A 20577-nucleotide genomic window follows, 5' to 3' on the forward strand; every position below is an offset into this window, starting at 1 on the left:
AGGAATTTCAGCTATGTTGCCTGGGTTACCTTTTCATGCAGTCTCCTTCTGGGCAGCCTTCCCTTGGGATTGGGCCTCTCTCCTGACTACTTGGCTGTCCCCATGGGATAGATTGGGTGGCTGCATATGGCCCCCAAAGTCTTAGAGGAGCATCTGTTGGAGAAACAAGTTTAGCCATCTTATCATGGGCTAAGAGGCCTCTTCTGTGGAAGCCCATCCTTGAAGCCTTGGACTTGTGTGTTCTTCCCAGCTCCCAGTTCAAACACCCCTGGCTTTGGGACGCCTCTCCACCTCATTAGTCATCCCCTCCTCTGTTCCATAGCGTCTAAACACAGGGTATTGTAGTTATTGATGTCCAGAGCTCGTTCCCAACTAGGCTGGCAGCCAGCCAGGGCAGGAGGTGTGTATCATTCATATTTGTATAATCACTACCCAGTGGGCCATCAGTACATGTTTGTTGAGTGAATAACACAATGGGGACTCTCCATATGAATTAGGCTATCTGGGTTTGGGTTGACATTTTATTTACTTGTTGATTTTTAAAGTAAATTAATTGTTTTAAAAATACTTTTGTAGGGAGTTCCCTGGTGGTCCGGTGGTTAGGACTCAGTGCTTTCATTGCTGTGGCCCTGGGTTCAATCTTCAGTCAGGGAACTAAGATTCCGCAAGCCATGTGACTTGGCCAAAAAAATTTTTTTTTCTATTTTGTAGTTTTTATAATAACATGTAAAAAAGTAAAATAAAATAACATGTATATTGACATTTTAAAAATTGCAAATATGTAAAGTTAAGTGTTAAAAATTCCCCTCACTTCCCTTCCAATGCAGGTGTCACAGGCAAATACCAGTAAAAACCATTTTAACAACTTTATTGATATATAATCCAAATATCTTACAATTCATCTATTTAAAAAACTTTGTTTTTTTAGTAAATTCACAGGGATGTGCAACCATTACTACAATCTAGTTTTAGGACATTTTTGTATCTCTCCAAAGAAACTCAGTATTCATCAGCTTCCCATCACCACCTCTACCCTCTCCCAACCCTAAGCAGCAATTACCAATCCACTTCCTCTCTAAAGGTTTTTTTTTTTTGCCTTTTCTTGGACATATCATATAAATGGAATCATATAATATGTTGTCTTTTGTGTCTGGCTTCTTTCACTTAGCATGTATTTGAGGGTCATCCATGTTGTAGCATGTATAAGTACTCCATTCCTTTTTATTGTTAAATAGTATTCCATTGTATTAATACTGTGTGTTGCGTTTATCCAGTCATTAATCACTATTAGCAATTTAATACCCTTCATGTATTTGTTCAGATTTGCCTGGGTTTAAGTCCCTACAGGCCTAGACGAGTGACTCTGGGTAAATTACAATCTCTCCAAGCTTGGTTCAGTTTCCTCAGCAGTAAAATTTGGATAACAAAGGAAACTACATAATAGAGTGTCATGACTGTACTGTCACAGTAATTATTATTTGTTGAGCACTCAGTATGTGCTAGGCACTTTAGCTATCTAATAGATCCATGACTTATACACTAGGGAATTAAGGTTAGAAGAAGTTACATAAACTACCAAGGTTACTCCCAAGGTTACCCCTAAGAAAGTGATGGAGGTAAATAGAATCACAGGCTGCTTGGAAAGCCTGCACTGTTAACTGTTAAAATCATGGAATAGCAAAGCACTTATCAAGAACCTTGCAAAGAGAATGTTTAGTAAATGGTAATTGCTATAACTATAAAAGTGGGAAAAGATTAGCAATTGACTCATTGTCTAAAGACACCACCCACCCACTTCCCTGGTGGTCCAGTGGCTAAAACTCCATGTTCCCGGTGCAGAGGGCTCTTGTTTCATCCCTAGTTTGGAAACTAGATCCGGCATGTCGCAACAAACACCCAGAGAGGCGGAATGAATGAATGAATGAATAAAATTTTAAAAGATAGCATCTTAAAAAAACAAAAGACACCTGTCATTCTCATTTTTGGCATATTTCCTTCCAGTCTTAAAGGAATATTTCAAACATAGCAAAAATCCAGAAGATAATAGACACTGATGGTTCTGTTGATGTCTTTTTTTAAGAGCACAAAACTTAGTAGATTAGGTGGTTCTAGCGCCAATACTCTTAGATATTTTTTCCCCATGCTTATTTTTCCTTAAGTTACTAGTCATACCACATCATTTTCCATCTTTTAAAAATCCTATCTTGAGCATTTCCCCAGCATATAAATTATGCTACATGATTTCTCATGTTACATATATTATACTGTATGCGTGAAACAAGATTGATCAATTCCTCATTGCTGAGTATTTACGCTCTATCTCAGGAACATTATCGTTACACATTGATCCTTCTTCAAGTATAGGATAATTCCCTTTCAGCAAATGCCTAGAAAGGCCGAAAGGTCGGAGACTGTGCTTCTCATTAAGGTTCTTTACACTTCCCTGCTAAGTAATTCCGATGAATGGGAAATAGAAGGAGGCTGAGGTTTGTTCCCGCCCCCCCCCCCCCTTTCAGAATGTTTTATTCAAGTATAACACACATACAGAAAAGTGCACCTATGCATGCAGCTCACTGGATTTTCATAAACGGTTCGTTCGGAACACACCGCGTACCCAGCACCCAGGTCCTGAAATACTGCGTTTCCAGCAGCCCCGGACCGCCTCGCCCCGCGCCATCGCTACCATCCGAGGGGTCTTTAACGCCGGAAAGACCTGCTAATCCGATTATGTCTTTGGTAACTTACTAAAGTAAGTTAATACTATTTCTATACAAACTAGACAACGAAAACGTGAGCTTAATGTTCTCGCAAACGCTTAACATTCTGATTCCGAGCCACGCGAAGAGCGCAGGGATTCAAACGGCTAAGAGGGGCCCGCCCAGCTCGCGGCCCCGCGGGGGTCCTCCAGGCTCCCGGCGTGCATCGCGGCGATCCCGGCGTGCATCGCGGCGATCCCGGCGTGCATCGCGGCTCGCGGAGCCGGCTCCAGGGTGTTCGGCGTGGAGCCGGGAGCCGCGGCGAGGCGGCCGGGAGCTTGGCGTGTGCTGATGACCCGAGGAGAAGAGGCGGAGGCGATATGGAAGTGTAAGTGGTTCGCGGGCGCGTAGCCGGCTTTGGACCGACGTTCACAGCTCGGGACGTCTCGGTCCTGGGAGCCGGGAGACGTGGGCCTGGGGCGACCTCTCGTCGCGGCGCGCCGTGAGGAAGGGGCTCTCGCTCTGGCTCGCTGATCTTCGCGCCCACTCCCACCGCGTGCCCAGGTCGCGGGGTCGCGAGTCAGTTGGCTCAGCTGCCTTTAAGTGCCTATTCCCTCCCTCATCCACTCACTCTTGTTGCAAGGGTCACCGTGGGGAGCCAGGATCAGTGTCGGAACCGAGACTGAGGTATAAAGCCCCGGGTCCGGCCTGGAGGTACCAGGAGGAAAGATGGGTAAATCCTGGGGGGGAGCTTTGTTTAGGGGCCGTGGGCTCCTGGGGAAGCCTTAGTCGGAAGAAGTGCTCTCCGAGTTTGATGGGAAGTTTGTGTGTTTAGCCCTGTGTGTGTGTGTGTCTCGAGGGTAAAAGCCATTCTAACAATTTTAACTCCGCATAGCCTTTTCCGTGTCTGCTCATTGTTCCGCGTGCAAATGGTAGTTTTTACGCCTATTGTGTAATGAATTTTTCCATGGTTGACATTAATTTATTTTGTTGTTTAGACGCTCGGTCGTATCCGACTCTTTGCAACGCCATGGACTGCAGCACGCCGGGTTTCCCTGCCCTTCACCATCTCCCGGCGTTTGCTCAAACTCATGTCCATTGAGTCGGTGATGCTATCCTACGACTTCCTCCTCTGTCGTCCCCTTCTCCTGCCTTCAGTCTTTTGCAGTATCAAGATCTTTTCGAAGGAGTCGGCTCTTCACATCAGGTGGCCGAAGTATTGGAGCGTCAGCTTCAGCCCTTCCAGTGAATAGTCAGGGTCGATTTCCTTTATGTTAGCTTATAGTCATCCCCATATTGTGTGTTCTTTGGCACTGATTAATACTTATATTTTCCTTTTTGTTTTTGTGCCTCATGTTTAATGTCTACATGTACTAGTGTTTTTCAGGCTTAAAAAAAAAGCACAGTAGGTCTGTGTAAATGAAAGCTTCCTAAAACAATACCATACACTCTGATACTGTCTTCTCTTTTATTAAAATAGAATCTTAACCCACTAAATTGATTTTGCAGTCCACTAATGGGGTTTAATATGAAACGTGAAAAAACATGCAAGTATATTACTTTAGTCCAACCCATTATCAGTTTTTCCCTTTTCACTAAGCGTTTCCTGTCAGCATACAAACCTGTTTTAATTTATCTGTCTTAAAAAAGATCCCTTGTCTTACCAAACTCTGCCCATGGATGGAGGCAGTCCTGGTCCTCTCGCTGTGACTCACTTGGGAAGCCAAGGCAGGCATGGACAGGTGAAAAGGGCTGGATGGTGACCTGGAGTAATTTATGAGTGAGTGACACTGAGACTTCATGTCACACATACACATTTTTAAAAATGCTAAAAGTAGGGCCAGACCAGGGGGCAGGGGCAGTCATTCTCATACACTACTGATGATAATATAACTTGATTCAGTTCTTTTGAAGACTCACCTGTATCAAGAGCCATAAAAATGGCTGTGGAGTGGTGGGACCAGATGCCATGATCTTAGTTTTTAGAATGTTGAGTTTTAAGTCAGCTTTTTCACTCTCTTCTTTCAGCTTCATCAAGAGACTCTTCAGTTCTTCTTTGCTTTCTGCCATAAGGGTGGTGTCTGCATATCTGAGTTTATTGATATTTCTCCCAGCAATCTTGATTCCAGCTTGTGCTTCACCCAGCCTGGCATTTCACAGGATGTACTCTGCATATAAGTTAAATAAGCAGGGTGACAATATACAACCTTGACGTACTCCTTTCCCAATTTTGAACCAGTCTGTTGTTCCATGTCCAGTTCTAACTGTTGCTTCTTGACCTTCATACAGGTTTCTCAGGAGGCAGGTCAGGTGGTCTGGTATTCCCATCTCTTTAAGAATTTTCCACAGTTTGTTATGATCCACACAAAGGCTTTAGCATAGTCACTGAAGGAGAAGTAGATGGTTTTTTTGAATTCTCTTACCTTTTTTGTGATCCAGTGGATGTTGGCAATTTGATCTCTGGTCCTTCTGCCTTTTCTAAATCCAGCTTGAACATCTGGGAGTTCTGGGTTCATGTACTGTTGAAGCCTAGCTTGGAGAAGTTTGAGCATTACTTTGCTAGCATGTAAAAGGAGTGTAATTGTGCAGTAGTTTGAACATTCTTTGGCATTGCCCTTCTTTGGGATTGGAATGAAAACTGACCTTTTCCAGTTCTGTGGCTACTGCTGAGTTTTCCAAATTAATACTTGGTATGCATATGAATAAAGGTAAAAGCTGCTGAGTAGAAAAAAATCCCTTGTCCGTCCCCACATCTTGTCTGCCTGTGGCTCCTTTTCTGTTTCCTGTCACCAGAAAGCTTCTTAGAAGTATCGTTTACTCTTTATTTCTTTCCATCATTCTTTGAGTTTCCATCCTCACTGCTCTACAGAAATGGGTCTTACGTAGATTTACCTATCTTGTCAAACCCAGAAGTTGATTTTCTGGCCTCAGCTTTCTCTCCATCCCTTAGCAGTAATTGATACAGAAACTCTTGGCTTTGTGACATGCTCTCCTGGATTTCCTCCTGCCTCCAGGACTACTTCTCCGTCTTCTTTCCTGGAACCCCCTTCCTTGCTTGGCTTCTAAATGTTGAAGCATTTTAGGGCTCAGTCCTGGGACCCTTTCTCTCCATACTTTCTCCCCTGGTCCTTTTACCCATCAGTATGAAAATAATTCCCTAGAATGTATTTCCAGCCCTTCTCTCTTAGCCATACACTTGCCTTGACCAGAAATCGAGCCCTGTTTCCTCACCGCTAAACCCAGCCCATTGGCCACTCCTGTCCTCTCCAACGTCAGAATGAATTTTGAATGCAATAACTTTTCACTGTCCCCACTGCTAATTTTGTTGTCAGTCTTCTCTGGTTTGGATTAGACAATAGCCTTTGGTTTTCACTCTTGCCCTGTCCCCTCCATTCTCTTTCCACACAGCAGCCAAAGTGAATTAAAATATTAGATCAAATCACTCTCTGTGTAAAAATCCTTCATTGCTTTTCTGTTGTGCTTACAGGATATCTGCATTTCTTACTAGGACCACAAGACGCTGTTTAACCTCACGCACTCACCAGCGTGGTCTCTTGTCACATACCCTCCCCTGAACACACACACTTTGCACTGGTAGGCAAGTAACGGGTAACCCTCCAAGCCCGTTACTGCCTCCGGGCCTTTGCTTTGCTGTTCCTTCTTCCTGGTATACTTTCCCTCCTGTTCTGCCCTTTTCTTACCTCTTTGACATCTCAGGTTGAGTATCCTTTTTCAGTGTTTTTCCTCTTTGGTAATTCTGAAATAAGTCCTGCTTTTTGTCTCTCATAGAACCTTGGTTTATTTTCCCCTTAAATAATTACAAGTTACAATAATAGATGTATGTTTACTTGTCTAGTGTTTTGTCTTCCTCGTGAGAGTGTAGGCACCATGAAGGCAGGGACCAGTGTGTGTTCACCTAGCACTTAGCACCGCACCTGGCACACAGTAGGCCTTTAGTAAATATAGTCGGCCTTCTGCATTTACTAGTTTTGTATCTGTGGGTTTCACATCCACAGATACAGAGGGCTAACTGTACTTGTTGAGTGAAGTAATTAATAGTACTTCATTAGTTTAAGAAGTTAAATTAATATAAATTAATTAGCTAGTTTCTTGATTGCTTAGCATATCGATTTTCTGATTTTCCTAAGTGAAATGATTTCAGTCAAGAATTTTTTCTCCTGTAGTAACCTGCCCACAACTTCTAAGAAGTCATTGATCAATCAAGAATTTTGTGGCTAGCAGTTTTGGGAAAATGTGGTTTTCTGAGGTAGGCATGTGGTTTGGGGGTGGCAGGGCCCCTGGAATGGGATGGTCTGGAAGCCTAACTTCAGATCTTGCCTGGTCTCCAGTATGAGGTGTGATCTCTGACAGTGTGGTCCTCAGGATCTTCAGGAGACCCCTGAGTTTCTGAGAGGGCAAATGTATTGTACCTCTACCAGGCAGTCCTAGGACCTGCAGTGAGGACGCATGGATGGAAGACTCCCATGAGTTTTTACTTTTTTTCCCTAACTACCTAGTGTATGTGAATGATACGTATAATATACACTAGAAGTTTTTTAAGGTTAAGGAATATTTATGCTTTATTTGGTTGAAAGGTAGAGTTTAAAAATGAAAACTTTTTCACCATCACATCAGATAAAAGGATACCAAATATTAATAGCAAGATTAAGTATTTGTATACATAGGTATTTGTTGTTTGACTGACTTTGTCTAATGCCTCTGGGTTATTTATATGCCTGGAAAACTTTGTATTCATCCTTGTATTCTTGAAGTTAAGATACAGAGTTAGGGAAAATGGACTTTCTTTTGTATCATCTTTTTGAAAGAGTATCAGAATTTCTTTCATCTTTCAACTGGAAATACTGATGTTTAAAGACATTAGCTAAGAGGTCCTTTCCATTAACAGGGCTGGAAAGAGGATAATTTGTTTGCTAGCTCCCAAGTGAATGCTACGCTTTAACTTGTTCATTGACTTTTAAGGTGGCTTAGTTTTCTTGGAGCAGAGTTTAGTTTTTCAGAACAGGATTTGAATCAGTAACATAGGTTAAACATAGGAGAATTTGAGCAATTCCGTTCGTCATTGTGTCTGTAAGAGCGTGTGTGACAGTTACTGGGCACTGTTTGCTTGGATTTCTTTGTGCGTGTGTGCTTCTAAGGAACATCTGTCAATAGATCATTTTGTTCTGTTTATTCAGTATTTGGTTTTCCAGAGTAGTTGTTTGTGTCCATTAAATTGACTCAGCAAGTTAAGCAGATTTTACAGGTTAAATTTCAAATAGCAAGTCAGCTAATTCATTAAGGAGCTTAAGTGACTGCCGTCCTGTAAGTCTAGATTCACACAGTCTTTAAAATTCACTTGCAATATTTGCTTTAAATATAAGTAATATCAGTGCTATTCTAAGTCCTACAATAGAGTATGAAGGGAAAAAAAATTGGAAGAGAGGGTCCTTAATTACAATTTATACTGATGTCTTTTTTAAAAAAACCTTCTGGAGTGTTTTAGTTTTACATCTCCATTTTTATCAACTTTTTACCTCATGAAATTTTAAACCCATGTAGCAGTAGCAAAAAAGAGCATTACAAGTACCTGTATGTCCTTTACCTAGAGTCACCACGTATGCATGCATTTTCTCTCCACACACACACACACACACACACACACACACACTCACTCTCACTCTCTACTGAATATTTCAGAATTATAGCTGTGTCATGTTATCAGTCTTAAAAGGCATTTTCCTACGTATCTGCAACACCATCGTCACACCTGGGGGAATTCAGTGCTGATGTAACCACTGTTATTAAAATGCAATCTATATTAAAATTTCACCAGTTGTCTTGATAATGTTTTAGCTAGATTTAGGAAAACATCGATTAGGATCCAGTCAAGAATCACACATTGCCTTTGTTGCCAGGGTTCTTTAACCTCTTTCACTCTAAGACAGTTTCCTAGCCTCTTTTTGTGACATTGGTATCAGGACAAATGATAGTGAGATTTGAAGAATCTGGGCCAGTGGATTTGAAGAAGGTTCCTCAGGTTGCATTTGTCTGATTATATCCTCTTAACTAGGTTTAAATTAACCACTTTTTGACTGGATTGCTCTGAGGCCTGTTTCCTTCTCAGTGCATCACCTCTTCATCATTGGTGCTGTTAAATTAGATAACTTGGTTAAGATGTCTCTCAAATCTCACCATATCCTGTTCTCAGCATCCTGCCAGTTAGTGGTGGTTACAGTAACTTCTTCAGGATAAAAACTGCATTTAAAAAAAAGTTCCCCAATACACACAATTCATTTAGGACTTAATAAAAACAGACACTATATTCATTGGGTTTTTTTGTTTTTTCACACCGATTGGCATGTGAAACTTCCCTGAGCAGGGATCAAACTTGTGCCTCCTACAGTGGAATTGCAGAGTTAACCATGGACCACCAGGGAAGCCCGATATTTTATTGACTAAAGGAATGAAGTTTTTTGCATTTACTCCATTAGTATTTAGCTGGGTAAAAAAAAATTATTACTGTCTTCCTAATAAAATATCAATGGATAAATCAGCTGTGCCCACCAGAGTGCAAGATGCAGTATTTGTTTAAAGATCCATTGTTCTCCTAGCCCCAAAACAGGTTCATGACGATACACCTGGAAGGGAGCACCTGTCCTTTGTATGTTGACTCTAGAGAAGACAGGAGATGTTCTCGGGATTCTCTCAGTTAACAGCAGGGACTTGGGCAGTGGGGCAGTACGTGAAGAGCCAGGACAGATTTCCCAGGGCCTGAAATAGTCTGCGTGACCGAGGAGGGGCCGGGGCTTGGACATGAACTTGTCACGGTGCTACCTGGGATGGGTCCACTGGTCTTGAGGAAGAATAGCATTTGTAATTCTTCTCCACCCTGTTCCAGGCAGGGCTGTTTTGGTACCCCAGAATGGCACATAGGGAGTTGTAATTCAATTTCCAGCAAAGATCATAGGAAGGCTCTTGGACTGACTTCCTGATTAAGTAGTCAAGGATGACACGTGGCTTGACTTGTCATTTCCAGTTTTAAATAAACCATGTCATGGCCCCTAATTATGCACTATCCTTCCTGTGTCAGGTTCCTTTTAAATACATTCTTTGTGACATGAATGCCATTGTGGTCATTTGCGCAAAGCCGCGCTTGATGAAGTCCTGGCTCCGCTGAATGACTGGTAACCTTTGGTAAGCCTTGTGCTGATTTGATTACTGTGCTGACAGCGCCGTGTGATGACCTGAGGTCTCGGCTGAATGCTGTGTCAACCTCTTGCTTGTTTTGCTTTATTTGTTGACTGGGGAAACCACCCATCTATTTGTCCCATGTTTTTGAAATTTTGTGTCCTTGTTTTCACCTTACAGCCCATCTCCTAGTTTAAGAACAGACAGTAATATTTTGTTGTGCATTATGTCAAATACAAACTCCTTGGTGAATTGATTCTGTATTACTGATTTCCATCCAGTTTTATTTTTTACAATCCCATAGTTATTGTCCACTTCAGTTAGTTTTTTTTTTTTAACTGTGTGCCCTTGAGCATGGTTTTTAATCTTTGTACCTGTTTCATCATCCATAAGGAAGGAATCATAATAGCTCCTACATCACAGGCTTTTTAATGAGAATTAAAGTGAAATGATGTCTTACAGCTTTCCTTTAGGGTGATCCTAGTAAACCACAAACTGTTACACTTTTAAAATTTGTTGTTTTCTGAAGGAAATGGCAACCCACTCCAGTATTCATGCTTGGAAAATCCCATGGACTGAGGAGCCTGGTGGGCTACAGTCCGTGGGGTCGCAGAGAATCGGACACAATTGAGCGACTTCACTTTGATCCTTAGAACAGCTTTTTGAAGTAGGAAGAGGTGGTGGTGGTAGCACAGGTAGAAGTGGTAATAGATAGTCTTTATTGAGCACTTACTGTGTTCCCAGGTACTTTATGTTTCAGCTCAATCCTATAACAATCTTACGGGGTTGGCACTATAATTGCCGTTTTATAGATGAGGAAATGTAAGCGTAGAAAGATTAAATAACTTGCCCAGATTCATATATCTAATGGACAATGGAGCTGGATTTAGAATCTAGGCTATACTTCTGGGTACTAGTTTATCCTCACTTTTTGTTTTGTATGGGGATGCTTAGGGGGGTGGTAATTAACTCATTAAAACTCATGTAAGTGGCAGGGCTGGAATATGAACCCAGATGTGTCTGATTTCAAAACTGTGGTTTTTGAAAATTGAAGTAGAGTTGATTTACAGTGTTTCCGGTATACAGCAAAGTGATTCAGCTATACATACATATATATTCTTTTTCAGATTCTTTTCCATTATAGATTATTACAAGATATTGAATATAGTTCCCTGTGCTATATAGTAGATCAAAACTGAATTCTTAATTGTTACTAATAAAACTGCATTCTTTTTTTTTTTTAAAAAAAAGAAGAAATAAACACTAGGGAAGGTTTTTGCCAACTGTTTAATAAAGTAAGCTTTATTTTAAATTAAAAAAAAACTGCATTCTTAACAGTGCATACTGTTAAGAACAGTATGTGCTTTTTGATGTGATACTGTAGAATGGATCAGTGGTCATTTAATCGAGTCACACTGCTGTGCTCATTCATACGTGAAAGTGACATTTTGCCTTGATTCACAGTTGCACAGGGGTCAGGGTTTTGACCACTGTCCTACACGTGAACTCTGCCTGTTGAGTCGACAGTGAAGATAAACACCTTGGGAGTTTTGTGCCTATCTGGCAGGATTCCTGACGCAGCTGGGATTTCCAGGAGTGATGTTACTGTTAAGGGTCTCATTTCTGGTGATCCAGCAGGAAAACTTGGCTGCCCAAAATGTCGATAGCTGGTGGAAGGCAGATGGTGCTGGAGAGAGGACAGGGCTGTGGGGTGAGGAGGCCCTCTGTTTCTCCAGCGAATTCTAGCACCCTCTGTTTATTGCCATCCCCCTACTCCTATGGTCTGGCCCACGGTTTCTTCCTACTACTAACTTCCTCTAGATGTCTGGCTTCTCTTAACTTCTGCCTACTTGGACCATGGATAAGCAGAATATTTTAGTAACCTACCTGATGATGGATTTGTGATATACCTCAGTTTTAAAGAGGAGAATTTGCTCTGAATTTGTGCATCGCCAGCTAAACCAGTGAGATTTCGGACATTTCTCAATTTGGGGTTGTAGTCCCCAGGTTTCTGAACTGGACTACTGAATCTTAACAGAGGGATTATTTTATATATTTAATTCCCACAAAAAAAGGAAAAAAAAATCCCACAAAGGGACATGAACCCTGACTGATGACAGTTTACTTTGTTTTGCAGGAAGGATGCCAATGCTGCGCTGCTCAGTAACTATGAGGTAAATTGCTTTAGACTGTTGTGTTTTCCTCTCTAATTGTTTGCCCTCAGCTTCTGAAGGCTGTTCAATTAGTTTTGGTTAGAAATGACTGAATTCATTTGGATTTGCCATTTAAAATAAGAGAGGTGGCACCATCTAGTGGACTTTGGAATACTCTTAGCTTGGTAAATCACACACAGTAATTCAGGAAAGCTGAGAAGGCTTTAAGTTCATGTAGGCAACCATCTCCAAATGCCAGAGATTTTAGATCTTCATTTGGGATGCCTTCATAGGATGGAAACATCTATTTTGGAACTGTGTCTGTTTGTAAAAATTTTCCATTAAAACATGTATGCCTTTTCCAAATTAACACTCTTTAGCTGTAAAATGCTTTTGTAAGTTATTTGATCCTCATAATGGTCTCATAGGTATGTATTAACACCTTCATTTTGGAAGTGAGAGTTTAGTTGACTCACCATTATGAGTAATTAGTAGGAACTAACAGATTTGGAATTTGGGGGCTTGAGGGTTGGGTTGCTGGGGAAAGAAAGGAAGGAAGGAAAAAGATTGGTCAGAGGAGAGAGAACATTCTTTCTGCCTACTTTCTATTATACCTGGGTAATAGCAAAACCATCTGATAGGTTAACTCTGGGTACAGAAAGAACAATTCATATATTCGTCAGTTTTTTTTATGTCAGGGTCTAAACTCAGGAAGACTTAGAGGAGATTTAAGTCTTCATTGTGTGATATATGTAGAAGGTAGTAGAATTAACACAGTGGGCCATATTCTTTCCTTCCTAAAGGTTCATCTTAAATGGGTTCTACTCATAACAGGAAGAAAATGGTCAAGCCATTGGCTTTTAGAAATCTCCTTGTCCAGTTAGATCTCTGGACAAGGTGTTTAGTGTTTTATCCATTTGGGAACATTGCATTAATGGGGTCTCAAGCCACTATTTCTGAAAGGACCGACAGGCAGGGGACAGGTTGCATTGTATCTAGTCATTACTATGTCTGTGATACTATGCTTCTGACAATTTTCTGGCATAATCTCCAAAATAGAGAGATTTCCTCTCCTGACCCTTCTTAGCACTAATACACATGTGTTTCTTCCTTGTGGGGAAAGTTTACTTGCAAAGTTCTATAGCATTTCTACCAAAAGTTCTATAGCATTTCTACCCGCCCCCCTCCCTTTTTTCTTTTTGGTAAACCACTTTTATCACTTGCCTCATAATTTTTCTTTTCCAGAAGTAAAATAGATTTTCATGCTAGAGAAGAAGCAAGATCCTTTAAAAAAAAAGTTTTAGGAAAAATTTTTTAATTCAGTTACAGTCAAATATATTATAGTAGTTTCAGGCATACGACATAATGATTTGATATTTGTGTATGTTGCAAAATGATTTTCACAATAAGTAATTAATTAACACCATAGTTATATAATTCATTTTTCTTGTGATGAGAACTTTTTAAGATTTACTCTCTTAGCAACTTTCAAATATGCAAGAGTAGTAACTAGAGTTGCCATGCTGTACATTATATCCCCATGGTTTGTTTATTTTATAATTGAAAGTTTGTAACTTCTGACCACTTTCATCTATTTTGTCCCCCTCCCTGCCATCTCTGGCATCCATCTGTTCTTTGTGTTTTTGAGCTTGATTTTTGGTTTTGTGTTGTTGTTTTTAAGATTCTACATGTAAGTGAGATCATAGAGTATTTATCTTTCTCTGCTTTATTTCACTTAGCATAATGCCCTCAAATTCCATTCATGTTGCAGTTGGCAAGATTCCATTTTTTATGACTGAATAATATTCCTCTGTTGGTATGTATGTGTGCATATATCTATATATATATACACCGACACACACACATATATATGCCACATTTTCCATTTCCTTATCCATTCATCTGTAAACGGGCACTTTAGGTTATTTCCTTACCTTGGATTTTATAAATAATGCTTCATATATCCTTTCAAATTAGTATTTTTGTTTTCTTTGGATAGTTATCCAGAAGTAGAATTGCTGAATCACACGGTAGTTGTGTTTTTAGTTTTTTGATAGTCCTTCACTGTTTTCCGTAGTGTCTGCACCAGTTAACATTCCCAGCCATCATATGCAATGGCTTCCTTTTCTTTTTTTTTTTTTTAATGGCTTCCTTTTCTTCATATCCTCACCAATACTTATTTCTTAACTTTTTGATAATAGCCGTTGTAACAGGTGTGAGGTGGTAATCTCACTGTGGTTTTGGTTTGCATTTCCCTGATGATTAGTGATGTTGAACATCTTTTTGTGTACCTGTTGGCCATCTGTATATATTCTTTGGGAAAATTCCCATTTTTAAATTGGATTATTTATTTTTTTGCTCTTGAGTTGTATGAATTTACATATTTTGAATGTTAACCTCTTATCAGCTACATAACTTGCAGAAATTTTCTCCCGTTCAGTGGCCTGCATTTTGCTGATGATTTCCTTTGCTGCACAGCAGCTTTTTGATTTGATGTAGTCCCACTTGTTTATTGTTGCCTTTGTTGACTTAGCTTTTGGTGTTGAATCCCAAGATTCATTGCCAAGACCAGTGTCAAGGCACGTGCTGCCTGTGTTTTCTTCTGGGAGTTTGTGGTTTCAGATCTTCCATCAAGTCTTTAATCCATTTTGAGTTAATTTTTGTGCATGGTATATGTAGTGATCTAGTTCCATTCTTTTCTGTATGGCTGTCCAGTTTTCCCAACACCATTTACTGAGACTATCCTTTCCCCATTGTATATTCTTGGCTCTTTTTTCATAAATTAGTTAGCTGTAAATGTGTGGATTTATATCTGGACTCTATCCATTGATCTCTGTATTTCTTTTAGGCCAGTACTGTACTGATTTTATTACTATAGCTATGTAATATAGTTTGAAATCGGGGAGTGTGATGCCTCTAGCGTTGTTGTTCTTTTTCAAGATGGCTTTGACTATTCTGGGTCTTTTGTGGTCCATACAAATTTTAGGGTGGTTCTATTTCTGTGAAATGTGCAATTGGAATTTTGGTAGGAATTACACTGAATCTGCTGAAGCTGAAACTCCAGTACTTTGGCCCCCTCATGCAAAGAGTTGACTCATTGGAAAGGACCCTGATGCTGGGAGGGATTGGGGGCAAGAGAAGAAGGGGATGACAGAGGATGAGATTGTTGGATGGCATCACCGACTTGATGGACATGTGTTTGAGTAAACCCCGGGAGTTGGTGATGGACAGGGAGGCCTGGCGTGCTGCGATTCATGGGGTCACAGAGTCGGATACGACTGAGTGACTGAACTGAACTGAACTGAACTGACACTGAATCTGGTTTGCTTTGGTTAGTACAAACACTTTAACAATATTCTTCTAATCCACGAGCATTTATTTGTGTCTTGACTTTTTCTTTCATCAGTGTCTTATAGTTTCCACTGGACAGGTCTTTTGCCTCATTGGTTAAATTTTTTCCAAGGTGTTTTGTCCTTTTTGTTGCAATTATAATGATTAGAATTGTTTGGTTTTTTTTATATTAGTGTATAGAAACACAGCAGATTTCTGTATGTTGGCCTTGTATCTTGCAACTTTACTGAATTCACTTCTTAGTTCTAACAGTTTTTTGGTGGAGTCTTTAGGAGTTTCTATAAATAATACCATGTAATGTACAAATAATGACAGCTTTATTTCCTCTTTACATCCCTTTGGATGCCTTTTATTTCTTATCTTGACTGATTGCCCTGTCTAGGTCTTCCAGTACTAAGTTGAATAAAAGGGGCAAGAGTGGGCATCCTTGTCTTATTCCTGATCTTAGAGGAGAAGCTTTTAGCTTTGCACTGTTGTGTACAATGTTAGCTCTGGGCTTGTCATGTACAGCCTTTACTGTGTTAAGGTATGTTCTCACTCTGCCTACCTTGTTTAGAGTTTTATGGTTTATATTGATAGGAAACACTTGAAATAGTTTATGTAAACAAATGAATTTGTACTGTTTGACTTAGATAAAAGAACATCTTTAAAAAGTCAAATGCTTTTCGGATTCATTTGCTCTAATGCAAGAGTTTGGGGGAGGGTTTATGAGAAGAAAGAGATGTTCTATTTATCCTTCAAGATCATTGACCTTGGAATAGATACATTTCTCAAATTTATTTATGAAAATTTTTTGTATTTCTCTTCCTAGGTGTTCCAGTTACTAACTGATTTGAAAGAGCAGCGTAAAGAAAGTGGAAAGAATAAACACAGTTCTGGGCAACAGAACTTGAATACTATCACATATGAAGTAAGTCTACGTTTCCAGAGGGTCTGTCCAAACTACTATTGAAGGGGGTTGGTTTATCTTGCTGCTGACTGGCCACCGAATCATGACTATCCATTATCTGATTTGAGTAGTTTTACTGTAACTCAGTTTTTATTCTGTTTATAGAAGTGGAAAGAGTTTGGGCAATTGTTGGCCAAGTTGTTGGGCAAGTGTTGGCCAACTGCAAAGTTTAGAGGAGGGAATAATCAAAAACCTACCCTCACTTCTAATACCAGTTGCAAGTCAGAGCGCCCCAAGAGAACCCTCAGGTTCAATAATTCACTGAAAGTACTCATAAAACTTGCTAAAAGCTATTATATTCACAGTTATAGGTTATCACAAGGAAAAGATACAGATTAAAATTGGCCTAGGGACAAAGCAGTTGGGGCAGGTGCCAGGAGAAATATCATAGGCAGAGCTTTCATTGTTCTCTAATGTGGAGTTAGAACATGCCTCTCTCGAAGTCGGTGTGTGTTAATACACTCAGAACATTTTCAACCAAGGAAGCTCCACCAAGTTTTGGTGTCCAGTTTTTATTGGGACTCCATTACCTAGGCATGATTGAATGATTGATTGCCTGCGTAGTTCATGTCAGCCTCCAGGTCGGCTGATACTGCATGACCCAAAGCCCCTACTCTCAGTCTTATTATTAAGACTATGCAGTAGGACGTCAGGCTCCCAGACAAAGATACTCCTATTAGGTGTAATGTTCCAGGCGTATGAAGACTACTTCCTGGAAGCAGAGGGCAAAGTCCAGATCATCTGTTTTGGCAGAGACAAATTCTTTATTACAGCGGAAGTGATACTTTTTTATGGTAGAAAACTTAGAAAGTACCAAAATGTATAAAGAAAATATCAAAAGTAATTTATAATCTTAATATCCAATTGATAGTTTGTTGCATTCTCTCCCATTCTTATGCTTTGTTCTTAAAAAAGAGCATTTAAGCTGTTATATGTTTGATTTTGTATCTGTCATTTTAATATATTTTTTCTTGTTATTTATTTGCTTTCAGTTTTCATTTTGTTTTATAAAGATTTGGATTTAACTATCTTTTAATTTATCTTTTCAAAGACATTAAAAAACTTGCCTTAAGTCATCATAATCTCTTTTAAGGAAAATAAGGGAATTAACACTTTTGTCACCATTCCTTCCCATCTGATTTTGTTCATTTAATTATGTGTTTAGAATCCTACAGTTCATTTATCAATCATGTTCTTTTACTTTATTTAGTTCATCTATGGTTCATTCAGAGCTATTTGTCTTATGCTTGCTTTTTCCTTTTTTTCCATAGACATTAAAATACATATCAAAAACACCATGTAAGCACCAGAGTCCTGAGATTGTGAGAGAATTTCTGACAGCAATGAAAAGCCACAAGTTGACCAAGTAAGTAAAAATAATCTTAAGTGGGAAAAGACTGACATATAATGAAAACAATAGCTTGCAAAAGTCATCCTTCACAACTGTGTATTTATATTTAGTTGGGTTTTGAATTAATAATCAATACACAGTGCACTTTTATAGTAGGATCCTAGGATTGTATATAAGACAACTGAGACTTACCCTGGGATCCTTCTAGAGCCAGAAATAGAACACAGTGGGCTTTTTAATCTCAAAAAATCTCCTCCAAATCTGTCTCTTAACCTCTTCTCAACATTCAGACTAAATTGGTTGAAAAATGGGATTTACAAATTACGAGGTTTTGATCAAGTTGGTGAATTAAGTCATTGGACATTTGTGTTTGTGGGGCAAAAATGGCTTGATAATATTCTGTCTGCTCTTCTTGTGTCCAGTTACTTTCTTGATGACTTTCCTGAATAAGTTAAGTTTGTAGAAATTAAAAGCATCATTAAGAATTAGAGCAAGAGTTTCCATGAGAAAAAACTAGCCCTAGTCTTTTAGAATTAATAACACAGCTGATAAATCCAAAAAAGGCATTTGTCATTCATTCAGAATAATCAGAAATTTTCTTTTGGAGGAAACATTTGGTATTGTTTCAGGCACACAGCTGATGCATTGTCAGTAAACGAGTGCCCTTCTCCCTTGCTTCTCTTCTCTATGAAGACAAATGTTTTTCAAATGTGTGCCTGTATGTGTTTATGTATGTTTATTTATAGTTTTACTTTTGTGATAAACATAGCATAAAATGTACCATTTCAACCACTTTTAAGTCTAAAATTCATTTATATTAAGTGTAGTATTCACACTGTTGTGCAGTCAACATCCAGAACTTTTTAATCTTGTAAAACAAACTATACCAATTAAACAACTCCCCGTTTCCTACTTAACCTAGCCCCTGACACCGCCGTACTGTTTGTATGAATTTGACTACTCTTAATACCTCATATAAATAGAATCATACAGTGTATGTCTTTTCACAAAATCTGAATATTTTTTAATATTGTGGTATTTTTATTTTAATCATTTTTAAAAAAACATGTTTGTTTTTGGCTGTGCTGGGTCTCTGTGGCTGTGCACAGGTGTTTTCCGAGTTGCTCTGCGCAGGGCCTACTTTCTGTTGTGGTGTGTGGGCTTCTCACCGCGGTGGCTTCTCTTGTTGCTCTAGGTGCGTGGGCTCAGTAATTGTGGTACATGTGCTTAGTTGCCCTGAGACATGTGGGATCTTTCTGCTTCATGGATCAAACCCACGTCCTCTGCATTGGCAGGTGGATTCTTAACCACTGGACCACCAGGGAAGCCCCGTTTTTAACCATTTATAAGTGTGCAGTTTAGTGGCATTAGATAGAATCAGTTGTACAACCATCTCTGCTGTCCATTCAAAGGATGGTTTTTCATCATGCAGAACTAAAACTGTATACCCATTAAACAGTGACTCCCCATCCTCCCTTCTGCCTCTGGTAACCACCAGTCTGCTTTGTATCTCTGGTTACTTTAAGTACTTCATAAGATAATTATACAGTATTTGTTCTTTTGTGACTGGCTGATTTCATTTATAATGTCTTTAGGGTTCATTAATGTTGTAGTGTGTGTCAGGTTTTCCTTCCTTTTGAAGGCTGCATACTTTTCCGTCTTATGTATATATGACATTTTGTTTATTCATTTATCCATTAGTGTATATATTTGGGTGGTGTCTGCCTTTTGGCTGTTAGGCATAATGGTACTGCTGTTGAACACAAGTGTACAGATACCTCTTGGAGATTCAGCATTCAGCTCTTTGGAGTATATACCCAGAAGCCAAATTGCTAGATCTTAGGTTAATTCTATTTTTCATTTTTTGAGAAACTACCATACTGTTTTCCATAGTGGCTGCTCCATTTTACATTCCCACCGGCAATGCACAGGGTTCTTACTTCTTCACATGCTCACCAGCACTATTGGGTAGGCCAAAAAGTTAGTTCCAGTTTTTTGTAAGATGTTATGGGAGACCCAGAGCAAACTTTTTGGCCAACCCAATATATGTTTTAAAGAACATTAAGAGGATAAAAATAGTCTTTTATGTTTACCTAGAATTTTACTATTTCTTTTGCTCATCATTCATTCCTGTTCATGTTTAGTTTTTAGCATTTACTTCAGCCTAAAGAGCTTCTACTCTCACTTCTCTTAGAACAGGCCTGCTGGCTACAATTTTCTTAGTTTTGTTTCAAATGGGAATGTTATATATATTATTTCATTTTGGAAGGATAGTTTCATGGGGTTGAATGATCTTTTCTTTCAGCTCTTGAAAGATGTTAGTTTAAAAAAGAAGTCCTGTGACTGCTTTCAATCCTTTTCTTTATATTTGGTCTTTGAATGATTTGATTATGATTTTTTTTTTCAAGTTTATCTTTGCTGAACTTCTTGGTTATGTAAATTTTTATTTCCTACCCCAATTTGTGAAGTTTTAGGCCATTATTTCTTTAAATGTTTTTTTCTGCCCCAGTCTCTTCCTCCTTCCATTCCAGAACTCCAAAGACGCAGCTATTAGAACTCTGATAATTTTTCTGCATATTCCTAAGGCTTTGTTTTTATTGTTGTTTTTTAAAGACAACGTAAGTTTTAAACTGAGGTGTGGTTGATGTACAGTGTTGTGTTACTTTCAGATGTACAGCATATTGATTCAGTTATCCATCTATCTATCTATCTATATAAATGTTCTTTTTAGATTCTTTTTCATTATAGGTTATTGCAATATATTGAATATAGATCCCTGTGCTGTATAAGAGGTCCTTGTTGTTTATTTGTTTTGTATATAGTGAATGTGTATCTCTTAACCCCAAATTCCTAATTTACCCCTCCCTTCCTTTGGTGATCATATGTTTG

General features: G+C 39.2%; 1 protein-coding gene across 2 annotated transcripts in view; it reads left to right on the plus strand.

Moving 5' to 3' along the window:
* Nucleotides 1-20577, plus strand: part of LOC122433412 (CGRP receptor component) — a 90088-nt gene that overhangs the window by 55431 nt on the left and 14080 nt on the right. Inside the window, exons 1-4 of one of the 2 annotated variants that reach the window (XM_043456309.1) lie at nt 2835-3084; nt 12022-12058; nt 16200-16298; nt 17609-17703. In XM_043456309.1, the coding sequence (XP_043312244.1) occupies nt 3077-3084; nt 12022-12058; nt 16200-16298; nt 17609-17703 (239 nt within the window). In that variant the 5' untranslated portion in view covers nt 2835-3076. Of the gene's footprint in view, nt 1-2834; nt 3085-12021; nt 12059-16199; nt 16299-17608; nt 17704-20577 lie in introns of those variants that run through there. The other variant, XM_043456308.1, reaches the window with a different exon arrangement.

The sequence above is a fragment of the Cervus canadensis genome, chromosome 32 (assembly GCF_019320065.1).
Source record: "Cervus canadensis isolate Bull #8, Minnesota chromosome 32, ASM1932006v1, whole genome shotgun sequence".
Lineage (NCBI taxonomy): Eukaryota > Metazoa > Chordata > Mammalia > Artiodactyla > Cervidae > Cervus > Cervus canadensis.